The sequence below is a fragment of the Protopterus annectens genome, chromosome 13.part0, assembly GCF_019279795.1.
Source record: "Protopterus annectens isolate FY-2018-M chromosome 13.part0, PAN1.0, whole genome shotgun sequence".
NCBI lineage: Eukaryota > Metazoa > Chordata > Ceratodontiformes > Protopteridae > Protopterus > Protopterus annectens.
In genome coordinates, this window is record NC_056747.1 from 751,679,024 (window position 1) to 751,692,348 (window position 13,325).

The following is a 13,325-nucleotide window of genomic DNA, read 5'->3' on the forward strand; positions in this document are numbered from 1 at the left end:
ATCTGGCTTTTTCATTAAGTTTAAACTATCTTGGTATGGTCATTTTTCCTGCTGAGTTCTCCAGCTATGCCATGTGCCTTCTCATCCTTTCTTTGCATTTTTCTGTTTCTTCCATACTGCGTAATTCTATATAATTGACAAAAAGACAAATTATTTCATCTCAATCATCTGAAAGATCATTTATAAAGTCACTGAAAAGGACCACCATTGTACTGACATCTATGGTACTTCATTTGTTATAATGTTTTCATCTGAGTGAATTCCATTTTACTTTACCAGCGTATGTACTATTGTTTGGCTCATGTTTTTACCCATGCTGCCACTACTATCATTACTACTACTAGTACTACTAACACCACCACTACCACCACAACCACCCTAGGTCCCACTCCAAGCTCACCTAATTTGTTCACTAAATTTTTAAGTGGCTCCATGTCAAATGCATTGCTAAGTCTAAGCAGGCCACGTCTGCCACATCTTTCTGGACTAATGCCCTGGCAATCAATATATATACTTCTCAGAAAAACTAAGTTACAGTTAACTAGCTGATAATAACTTCCTTGTTGTTAACCTATGTTATTTTAGATTTATACACAGAGTTTTTCACATATTTTCAGGACTTAGAAATGTTTTAAATTTGCTGACACTTCAGCAGGGATTCCATAATTTTCCCTACAGCTAAGGTAAAAATATTCAGCCTCTGACTGCCCCAGTTTTTGTGCAGAGGAAACACTCCTGCTCTGTTCTCATCCTCGGGCACTTCGTCCTCACTGCATGACTTGTTAAAAAGTTAGTATTATTACTAGTTCTCTTCTCAGTTCTTTAAGAATTTAAGTGGGGAATATACAGGCTTCAAAAGGGGTGGTAGAGCCACACGCAAAAAAAGAACAAAATCTGAGACTGTGAAACAAAGTAAATAGTGATGGATAAGTAATTTAAAGACTTTAAATACAAAATACTAAAACTGCTCAGATCACTGTGCTCCATATTTAAACATTTTTTTTAGTAAATGAAGAAGAATAGAATATAACAGATATGAGTGACCATTCGCTATTCCCTGTCTCCATTTTTAATCTTCTTCTCATTGACAAATGCTTGTTATTCGGGGTACTGAAGGTACACTTGCAAATACTGACATTTCACATCACAGAAAAAGTAAAAACTGAAACAGATGCCAGTGATGACTTTAAAATTATATGGTTTAATGAATACTTTTTCTGTACTTATTTTATTTTCCAGTTCCTAGAAGCTAGAGAGAACTAATCCAACCCTAAGCCATTTCCCATCTCCAGTCAATGTGAAAGCTATTTTTTTTACTTTGTGTGTATTTTTGCACTAATGAATGCATTACTGATTCAGCAAAAATTCATTGTCTGTGCAGATATTTCTGTGTAGCATATGCTGAACCCAGGGCAGACTACACAGCAAATCTCTGGGATCAGCATGCTTACAGGGGCGCACAATACTTAGTGCTGACTACAGCAGCAAACCTACAGGAAGATGAGGCTATATAAATAGGGAATGTAGCTATGCCAACAAAATAATCTGAAGCCCTGTAAAACAGCTGGAACTAGGTGAGTGATCTATATTGATGGAAGATGCTTTACTTTTCACGTTTTTTTTTCATTGTATTTATTATAGCATTCAATAATGAAGCACTGTTAATCACCTATTATGTAATACTATATGAATTTCTGCCAAAGTATAAGTGATAAAAATACAAGAACATAAGAAGGTAAGGAGGAATGAGGCTTAAGAGGGCAGGAAATTAATACTTGATGTAATGTTGCTTAGATTATATGATATATAATAATATATGTGATCTATAATATTATTATAGATCACATATATTATTATATAATAATATATGTGATCTATAATATTTGTAACTATGAACTTAATATGATTTTATTACTTTTATATAAATTCAGTAAAGATGTTAAAAAAGAACATGAGAGGCAATGATTTAGTCAGCATCAAGTACACACAAACATGAAACGAGGACTATCTAGAATGTGTACTGCAAAAGAAAATCACCTAATCTGTATTCTGTGAGCTATACTGATTAGTCCTTGTTACAGGGCCACCTACTAAGTAATAAACATTACTACTTAAGCTTTAGTCTACAGAATCATAGCGGATGCTTTAGTTAGTGATCCCAGTTTTGTTTCATTCTTTGTGATTCTGCCTTTAGCTTTCTCTTCTCATCACTCAGATAGCTCTTACTAACTGGTATGGAAGAGGAGTTAAATACCCTCAATACATTAGCACATGCCCTCTTTGAACAGAGCATGAATGAGCTTGAGCAAGTGAGGAACAACAAATAAACATTTCATTCTCATTGTTAGGAGTAGATTTTAAAAACATTTCACAGCTATGCACAGCTCTTTTCCCATCCTCCCCTTATTTGCCAAGAATATTCTTTGTGCTGACTTTGTCATATTTCTCACTAGACTTCTCATAGGTTCATAGGTTACTTACTAGGCTAACTGCCCTTGTAGGTCATTTTAAGCCAATTACCTCATGTGAGAGCCAAACCCTGCACTTTGTGTCTGTAAGGTAAACACCTTAACCAGTCATGCATTTTCCTTCTGTCTCTCACTGGCATATTCCAGGGAGACAGGAAAATATCAGATATTTTGGCTTACCTTGTTCTATCCCGGAAACTGTTGGTGACAAGGGTGCACATATACATAAACAAAGCCCATTACTGCTATGCATATCTGGTTCTCCTGCATGTTATATCTAACTGTACTCCCATCTGTGGTCAGCATGCACACAGGACTGGAGCAGTTCAACTAGTAACCTGGACGAAACAATCATCCTTTTCCTGTTATACATATTGAAACTTTACATGATTGCTATTGACTTAAACAGCCAAACTGCTACACTGACATTCCACTGCTACTTTCAAAGAGCACAAAGACAGTATGGCTTGGTAACAGAACAGCCTTGTTTCAATGCATTTCAATGATTTTACATTAGGAACTGTGGGTCCCAGCTGGATGAGTATTCATACACATTTACTTTGCTATTATACTCATTAGTAAATCAACACCCAAGTTTGCATGACCCTTGAACAACAACATTTAAGGGTAGACAGAAACTGGGTTGGAACCAGATATGTGACTCACTGTCATTCTTTACCAAAAACATTTAAAATGTGTCCTTGTTGATTCTGAGATTTTGCTGAGGGTGATATGAACAGATTCTCTGCATATAGAATGTGGTCTAAGTTAAGGAAAGTGTATAAAAGTGCACTAAAATCAGGTCAATAAGGTGTGACTGGTAGGGATTGAGTATTGTTTTCCGGAACCCTGCAGACACTCCTGTAGATAGCTGGAGAAACATTTCAGCTGAGTTCCTTTAACATCATATGGTACCATATCATAATGGGGCTTGAGATGCTTTTTTAGGTCAATACAAACCACTCCAGTCAGCACTCTCTCATTCATGTTTCGCAGAAAAATGTTGGCTAATGTGACAAGAATGGTGGGGGTATTATGTTCTTTACAAAGGTCATGCCACTACTTTGTAAGGAGCCCACAGTTTTCTTGGTACAGTTTTAGTTGTGTTGATACTATTTTTTTTTATTATTTTTTGAATGTTTACACCATTCTGGAAGAGTTCAGCATTTTCTGGAGACCCCAGAGCTAACCACCTGGAGGTGTGAACGTTGGCTCTAGATGATGGCCACGGTTGATGTGACAACCAAACCCCATGTAAAAAAAATAGGGAAAGGGAGGTTGAGGTTGACGGCCTGCCTTAGTGGAAGAATCACTGTGGATGATTTTCATAGTTCTAGGAAGCACCCAGTTATGAGACATGTTAATCATGCGTTATATGTAGTCAGTGAATGTGCTGCATATCTCAATGAATTTTGTGTCCATCAGAGATGGCAGAGCTGAACTAAAGTATCTCATTAGTCATCTGATTGCTAGACAGTGACTCTGAAAATGGAAAGTGGGTATGCAGATCACCAGGAGTAGGTTTTGAGGAATCAGCTGGTTTGCTAATACTAATACTTGCATACTGGTTGGAATATTTGGCAAAGGTATAAGCAGTTTACATGTTTAAGGGAGAGGGCTAAAGTCTTACAGTCTTTTAATATACTAGCCAGATTGTTAATGTGGGGCTAAAATGACCTCATGCTGAAAAGAAGGCTTGTCTGGCATGCCATTCAAGGATGAAGTTGCCTTATTTATCAAGCTTTTACATTGATTCCTGATAGCACAGTAAGTGAACTAGTTCCAGTGATTGCTTAACAGTTCTCCAGGCTGCTTTTTTACTAGCAGATATTTGGTTTCTCTTAATTTTAAGAGACAGCCAAGTATCTTATTCTCAACCGACCTGTTATATGACAGCTGCCTATTATTTGTCCTGTAGATGAATCAACACATTCATTCATTCAATAATATTGCAAAACTGTATGACCAGTGTGGCACATAGATCTCTCACTGCTTTTCAGTGACTTCAGAGTGAATGTTATTCCATAGGATTTTTTCATGGGAAAGAACAAGTGATAATACAATGGTCATTGAAGAGATGAATCAAAATGGTTATCGGTAAGATGGTTAGGATGAGTGGGCCAGGATATTACATGTTTTAGAGAAAGGCTAGTGAGGCATTTGCCTGCAGATCTCCTGACCCATTGATTCCAGAGCATGCTAGTTCAGCATGTGTGGATGTCCTACCTCCTCATATACTACAAAGACAACAAAAAGACATCCTTTACTCACTCAGTGCTGTTCTGTGTTGCAGGAACGGTGGCATTCTATTTATGGTGTTTGTGATTTTTGACATAGAACTTGATTGAGAAGGGTATAGAAAACTGATGAGCAATTAAAACTGTCAACCAGTAAAGGTTTAAGAAGCAAGCTCATTCTGGATCCTGGTAAGATTTACTGGGGGAACATCCACGCGTAACTGTGGACAGGTGTTTTGAGACCAGTAAAAATACTACACCTTCTCATCCTGTGCCTGGGTCTTTGGCTTAGAGATCCATTATAAAGGTAGATTTTCTTATGCCGTTTATGTCTAGCTTTTATAAGTGTATTTAGTGTTCTAGATATGCGCATTTGTTTTTGACACTATTTGCATTAGACAAAGCTATTTTCACTGCACTATTTTGCTGGAAAGGCACAATGCAACATCCATGATTAAATGTGATGTCTCTTGTTATCAAGAATAGAAAATGTAAACTGATAAAAATATTAATTTAAGACAGAATGTATTCTGAATATAAAAACTTGAGTCTAACATAAACAAAATATGTTATGGCTGAATCTGTTTTAACGTATTAATGTTATGAAATGTATCCTGCTGCAGTCATGTGGAGTTTTCAACTCTCTATAGACACCATTCTTCATATTATGCCTAGACTCAACATGTTTCTGATGGAATTAACTGATTAGCACCTAGCAGTTAGTGCAGGAGATTAAAGCTCTGACATATTAATGAGTTGCTTCCCAGTACTAAAGGTGCAAAGTTTGAATCTTTCCCCCTTCATTTAACTACCTACTGTGTGACCTTGAGCAAGTCACTTAACCAGACAGTGCTTTGGTGCAACTGGGAATTGGTTCTAGGCTCCTTAATGGTCTCCTGGACTGTATGCCTATTAAGGAAAAAATGACATCTACACTATAAAGAATGTTAAAGGAACTTGCAATGATGCATTCTTCTTATGAACCCATTAGGCAATTATTATTATTTGCCATTTGTACTTATTTTTTCCATGCTCACCCTATACTTTGTGCAACCTTGCTTCTGGTCCTGAAGAGGGGCAGACAGTGAGTGGATTTTAATGCCACCAAGGCAGTGCCACCCTCCAACACCAGCAGATGCTGTAGTATCCAAATGATCACTCCACTACCAAATACTATCACTTTCTGGTCTTTTCAACTTATGTCCTTTGTTGCAGCAAGTAGGTCCATATTACCAGTGTGCCACTAAATCCTTGGCACAAATGACTCCAGATCTTGCAGACAGGTATTGAAAACAAGTGACCTTTCAAAATGGCATTACACTAGTGTAGAGGCAAAGCATTAATCTATGCTGCTAGTGGTTAGCGTATGTGGAAACAGACCAGGATGGCAAGGACTAAACATTTCAGTCATGGATATCTTCCCTAAAGGAGGGGTTGGGGATTGACTTGACAACTGCCTGACCAGTGGTGGAAGCAGGCAGTTAAGAGATCTCAGTGAGTCCTGTACATGCCATGTTTGTGAAGTACATCAGGTCTTCTTAGACCTGCATTAATTCTCCTTCACTCCAGCGCATACTGCAGTATTGGGGGGGGGGGGGGGGGCAGGCAAACCAGTTGGCTGAATAGACAGTTCATTTCAAGATACCCCACATGCATTGCAAGGGGACTCTTATGGATGTATATGGATGAATTCTTAAGATGACAGCAGTGGGGTGAACTCTAAAACATTAACAGGGAAATTCTCTTTCCCTGGAGATGCCACTACCAAAGGTTAGAACAATGATGCAGGAACATATCCCTTGCATAGGATGGGGATGGTGTGATGCTTTGCCACCTGCAAAAAAAAAAAAAAAAAACTACGGTTGCGTCATACTGCCAGATCACAGAGTTATCTGGGCTCTTTCTCTCTTTGCATAGCTAGACTTTGTGGAAACCAGATCTGAGTGGAAGTACATAGGTAAATACTAGGCTATCTGTCTGCAGACTGTTATAACCCTAGCCAATAACCAGATGTTAATATCAAACCCTATGTCTTGTATCTGTGAGGTTAAGACCTTTACCACAATGCCAACCATCCCCACTCTGAGAAAAGAATAAAGAAACTGAAACTATCTTTAAAATTAAATGGAGAGTGTGTTGCTGAGACCTTGTCACTTGTTTCTGCAGATGCTGGGAGCTAGCCAAAGTAATAGGTGGGAATAGCAACTGGGTCTGGAAATCACTAAAGTAGGTTGACAGTTTTCATGGCAAATTCCATGAGCAGCTATAGAAAGTATAGACAGAATGTGGGGGAAAAGATAAACAATCAACATTCTGAATTCTTATTTTATTTTACTGATGTGCCAAAATATATTCATTGTCATTTTCTGTAAACCATAGGTATATTTTTAAGCCTCATAATGGGCATTCCAGTTATGATGCAAAGTGGTCTGACAAGACTAGCTGACCAGATAAAGAAGGTACGGTCATGAAATGAATGCTTCTATGGTGCTTCAGGGGACTGCAATTATTGTCTCAACAAATTAACTAGTGATTTTAAAGCAAATGTAAAGGGCATTCACCAAGCCATTACCGGTAGAGGAAAACTTAGCAAAACCAATAAGCACCAACTTGGACTAACATTTTTGACTTCCAAACTGTGCGTTAGGAATAAGCTTTTTAAATGCAGTACCTCGTATGAAGAATCCTTTCATGTTTATCTGCAGAGGAAAGTGGATACCTCTAATGCTGTCATTTGGAACAAAACTGCAGATAATATACAAGTTTTAAAAAGTATGAAAACAACTTTTTGAGATGGTTCTAAATTGGAAATGAAAAAAAAAGTGAAATTAAAACACAGGGTATTATTTTATAAAAAAATAAATTTGTTAGCTGTGTTAATCTCTTTCAGAGGTCTATAATTATATTCTGCTTTTTTTAATCAGGACACGTTTACAAATCAGCAGAAAGGATGACACAGACAAACCCTATGCCAATGGGGCCTTGGAAGGTACGTCAAATTGCTGCTGTATGATGTCTTATATTTTTTTTGCATTTTCTGTGTTCAGTAATACATGAGCTTTCTTTGCACATGCTAATCTGCCTAAATACGTATGTATGAGTGTGAATGTGCGTTGTTATGTCTATATATATTTGCAATGCAAGCCTATTTAAATAAAACTAGTGTATCTGTAAATAAGTAGCTGAATATATATGTGTGCTGATATGATTTCTGGATATGTATGAATTCATGTACCAACATGTGGAAATTTGTGTGTGTATGTGTGCATGTGGGGGTGTGTAGGTGTGTGTATGCATGCACATGTGAACAGTAGGTTTAGGAAATTTTCCAGATTTAAATAGCAATCGAGTTTAATCATTATTTTCTTTATATCTTTTTCTTGACTTCGTCACCTGTCACTCACATGCTTCTGAAAACAAAATCAGTCCAACATCACTTGTTGTTTGGCAGGCCAGGTGCACCTCTTTGGCCCAGCTTCTGCTTGCCGCTTTAATTGGCTACCACTTGGTATTAGTACGGAAGTTGGACTGAGCCACCTCCTTCCCACAGTGAAGGGTAGGCCCGTCAACCATGCAGTCTCAGCCTCCCCAGCCAGTTCTTCTAAGACCTGGGTTTCTAGCTGATCCTGGGTCATCTGGGTTATACCTGGGGCTTTACCCCTTTAAGCCCCAGAGCTGGTTTAGTTTAACCATTGCAGCCTGCACTCAATAGGTGTTGGATTCTTCTGTCTAAATTCCTTTGAAAAGTACATTTCAGTACCATTCAAAACAAAGGAAGACCTCATGTTTAAGATTCATTAACTCATCCTAAATACACATCAAAAATTAATTGTAAAGGTATAAGATGGAATAATTTATCTCTCTCCTCTGTTCAGCATGCACTAATAACATGCCATCTTTTCAGATCACTGTTTACGATCAAGAAAACTTTCAAGGAAAGAGGATGGAGTTTACAGCATCTTGTCCGAATGTCATGGAGTGTGGCTTTGAAACGGTCAGGTCCCTCAGAGTAGAATGTGGAGCGTAAGTATATTTTGTTTTCTCATCATTATATACATTCTCAGTATGCTAGACATTGTCTTAGTCATAAATGAATGTATTTGACTCTCTGTCGACAGGTAGGTCTCTACCTCACATACGCTGTATTATATACTTGTTCTGAAAAAAACAGGTCATGTGTGATCTGCATGTGCATTTGTATCAATCCCTTTTTCCCATTTTGTACACGAGATCAGAATGTGACATCAGCAATGACCATCACTTACTGCCAATGTTTACACTGCAGGGTGGCTAGCCCACTTAAAAACATGTTTTTTTTTTCATTGCATCATTGTTTTTCTGAGCTATTTTAATGCCTCAAAAGCACTCCACATGGTTCTTTTACGATTTTAGTGTGCTCCCCACAAAATGGCAGATTATGGGACCTGTCTTAGTGACATGATCTTGTTTTCTTGCTTCCATTCCTTCTTCCCAGAATAGATTTCAAGTCCTCAATATATGATTCATGCTAGACATAAGGAAGTGTTGTTGTTTTCTAATGCCATTAAGATAGAATGGCAAGACTGTGAAGCACTTTCATCTAACACACCTTATGTAACAGAGCTACTTCTATTTTTCCCTGACTAAGCCTCATTTAGGTGTCTGTCAGAGTTTGTTGTATACTATAAATAGCTGTTAGCAACTTCTAGCAAAAGAAAGTAGGTAAACAGCAGGCTTTTGTAAAATAATTAATTTGTAATTCTAAAAGAATTGACAGACTTTCTCCCACACCCTAATGCTGAGGTGTGAAAACTCTCACTGCAATAAATGATTTTTTGCTGTATCATGATAAGTAATAGGACTCCAAAGTAAGTCTGTCTGCTACTTCCCAATGCCTTCAGTGGGAAGTTTTATCTCTCTCTCTCGCTTTCTCTCATGAATGATGCAGAATTAATATGTGCTTTACAAGTCCCTTAATTATTTCTGTCATGTTCACCCCCTTTTTGTCTATTTTGTATTTATACTTCGGTAACCAGGAAAGTGAACTGCTCCCAGGACCCTTTTCAGCCACAACTCGGTCTACATTGACAAAGATAATAACAAGTAATAAATGCACTTAGCAATACAAAGAAATAAAAAATACTGACAGACATTAAGCAACATTTACTAGAATGTATACATTAATAATACTTTACTTTGTTAACTTTATTATAAATAGACTGTATGTGCCCATATTGCATACACACACGTGTGTATATATATATATATATATATATATATATATATATTATGTATGTGCTTATGTATACATGTTTGTTGTAAATTCTGTGTATGGTATAACTATATTAGTTACGAAGTTTGGTATTAAAACGGACCTTGTACCTTTTTAAAAAATGTTAGGTAACATCAAAAAATTTTCTTTGTGTAACCTGATGGTTTTGTACTTAATAACTAAGAATATGAGTATTAGCCACCCACGATAATTGAACACATAGTATGTAATTTGACAATTTTTAGCACGTTTTTCTTTAAAACTGTTTGCTATGAAATGGGTTGATTTGAGCCTCCACCTGATTTGGTAACAGTGGGAGAAGAAACTATTTAAAACAAACTATGACTTGAGCAGGTTGTCTGAAGAAGTTCGGGTATAGCCTGAATGAAAAGCACTTTACATGTACTGGATTTTTTGCTCTTGCAAGTCTATTTTGCAAGTTGAGGTTGTGACTGAGGGTTTTATACATTGCTTGGACATTTAAATATGCACTGTGTCCTGGTCTTACTTTTGGTGCGTTGATTCATTTTACAAATTTGAGTTTTAAGTGACTGTTTTTACCACATTTGGATATTAAAATTTTGCGAGCTTTTGACATCCGTTTCCTGGTTCCTGGTGTTTAAAGTGTTCGTGGTTTGTGGACGTCTATTGGTGTTATGTGCTTATGTATATATGTATGTATATATGTAAATGTATGCATGTGTGTATGTGTATATACATATATATATATATATATATATATATATATATATATATATATATATATATATATATATATATACACACACACACACACACACACACACACACACACACATATATATATAAGTACATATGTACTAAAACAAGTGTGTGTGTGTGTGTGTGTGTGTGTGTGTGTGTGTGTGTGTGTGTGTGTGTGTGTGTAAAACTGAGAAGAAGATTATATGCCTGTGTGTGTACTTCATGTCCTTCAAGTAAAAGCAAATCAAAATGGAAATTTTGTGTAACTGTATATGTTTGTCTACACATAAACACACACGCGCATGTGTGTGTGTGTGTGTGTGTGTGTGTGTGTGTGTGTGTGTGTGTATAAACATATGTAGTTTGTAGAATACTATATGTGGGATGCAGTACTGTGTTTAAATGCACGTCTGACTTTCTGTCTGAATGTGTGTGCATTTAAACACAGTTAAGTACTGATTACCTTTTCTTAATGTTTTAATGCACGGGCACATAGTAAATGTGTATTGAATTATTCTTAGCTGCATATTATGGTTGCCATCAATGGCCACATTTCCTTCGTGGACTGCAAAATGCTCATGCACTCTACCTCTGTAAGGACTGACTCATTCAGTGAGAATCGCTTACCATGGATCTGGGTGTACCGGATATGCATCCCCCTCTGACGGATGTCACAAAAATGCATAAAAGAGCTTTTGTGAACAGTATCAGTGCACCTAGTTGACAGGGTTGCCACTTGTCTTTCTTTCTGCAGTTCTGTCCTGTGTGTGTGTGTGTGTGTGTGTGTGTGTGGGGGGGGGGGGTTGCAAAAGGTAAATGTGTTGATACTTTATACAAGAAAAAATATTTTCCCAACATTTCTCTAAATGTTACAGAAATCTTTGATTCTACATTTAAGTTATCTTAACATATAAACTATTACAAATAACCATTTAAAGCTTAACATTTCAATACTGTGTTGCTGCTTATGTAAATTTGTCAGAAGAGATGACAACTGCCTTTAAATCCCTGACTGATCTAATTGCTTTATTTTGCTATGAAAGGAGATTGCTAAGTTCTTCTCCTCTCTGCACTAAAAACAGTGGAAAACAGTTATAAAAATAGCAGCTGCTGTGTTCTTGACATTATCAGGATTAATTGCCCTTCTAAGACTGACAGCAGAACCTGAATGGGTAAACTACAGATTGATCTGTATCTATGGTATATCATGCAGGCTGAGACAAATTCCTCTGCAAAGTATGTGAGAAGTTAAGCTTAAAAAAGGTAGGTGGTCTTTCCCTTCCTTTGATTCCAAAGCAAGTAAATTAAAGTTTTAAAAAGTACAAGCAGGTTTCTAGTACCTACGCAATATTGCTCAACTCTCTACTCCATTACATATCGCCTACTCACAGGCGATCTCTGCTTAACATACAAAGCTATGTCAAACCCAGAGCTGTTGGACATGCTACACTTAAAGAAATCCCAATCTCTCTGAGCCACAGGCTCCAGGGACCTAAACCTTGTCACCACAATAAACAGAACATGCTGGAGGGATAGATTCCTGTCCCAGAGACTTCCCATACTCTGGAACAAACTACTCATTCATGTCAAGCAAAGCTCCTCATTGGCCCTCTTTAAGAAAAATCTTGACGACTGGATGGGAAATAGAAAATTCACTCCGGGGATCACTTCTGCGGCACTGCTTGACAGGGGCACAGGAAAATAAATTTTTTGTGTGGCAAAAGCCAGGGAACCTTTTTGCCTAGGCTTATATTGGCCCCAGGGCTGATAGCCTAGTACCTACCTATGAACCTAATGTAGTGAGAAAAATGAACCTAAGGGTTGAGTAAACTGTTGGAGAGGCCAGAGTTTTCCTTTAACTCTCATCATATATCCAGCATACCTCTAACACTGTAGTTCATGACTGGAAATAAGCAACTGTGCCTGATTAATTTACCTAAATAAAAAATACAAAAACAGCAATATCAGTCTAATCATATTATGTCTTTATATCAACTTTATTTGGCAGGTACATAACTGTTTTAGTATAGTTCTCATTTTTCCAACCTTCCCTGGAATCTTTATGTGCATGTAACAGTGCTTTCTTCCAGTTATTAGAATCACAATCATAACACTTAATGACACCAAGCATGATGAACAAAGATGGTAGATAAAGACAGTAAAACCCATGCAATGGTCTGATTTGAAATCTTGAATCATATAATAGTGAAGAAAATAAATGCACATAAAAATCCTGAAAAATAAACCTTTGAAAGCTGCAATTCTAAAACAAAGTGACATTCTTTAATCACTTTTATGTTTAAACAATATATATTCAAATTTCACATTTTTGCAGCAACCCAATGGGGGGCGGCAACATTCTCCACTCCTGTTATTAAATATTCTCTTTCTCCAATGTTGAAAGATGACTACTTCGTTCTGGTGGAAAATCAAGTCTTATTCTCTGACACTGTGCAACCTCTGTGTTAAGAGTATATTACTCGGCAAGAAATGGATCTCTTAAGGGGTACAGAAGAACTTGCTCCCCTTAATAAATATATTTGAATTCATGTTGTTAAAAAACTGACAGGAGACTGACAGGATAATTTTAGGACTGCAGGTTTCAGGACTTACGTTTCAACATATTGCGACTCTGGTAACAGTGAT

General features: G+C 37.1%; 2 protein-coding genes across 3 annotated transcripts in view; one reads left to right on the forward strand and one right to left on the reverse strand.

Annotated features, from left to right (window-relative positions):
* The window catches only part of CRYBA1 (crystallin beta A1), a 1,100,222-nt gene that overhangs the window by 998,491 nt on the left and 88,406 nt on the right, over positions 1 to 13,325 (forward strand). For both annotated transcript variants that reach the window (XM_044054449.1, XM_044054450.1), the window contains exons 2-3: positions 7,630 to 7,694; positions 8,610 to 8,728. In XM_044054449.1, coding sequence (XP_043910384.1) covers positions 7,656 to 7,694; positions 8,610 to 8,728 — 158 coding nt within the window. In that variant the 5' untranslated portion in view covers positions 7,630 to 7,655. The remainder of the gene's footprint in view (positions 1 to 7,629; positions 7,695 to 8,609; positions 8,729 to 13,325) is intronic.
* NUFIP2 (nuclear FMR1 interacting protein 2) overlaps positions 1 to 13,325 on the reverse strand; it is a 952,263-nt gene that overhangs the window by 101,381 nt on the left and 837,557 nt on the right. The window lies entirely within an intron of this gene.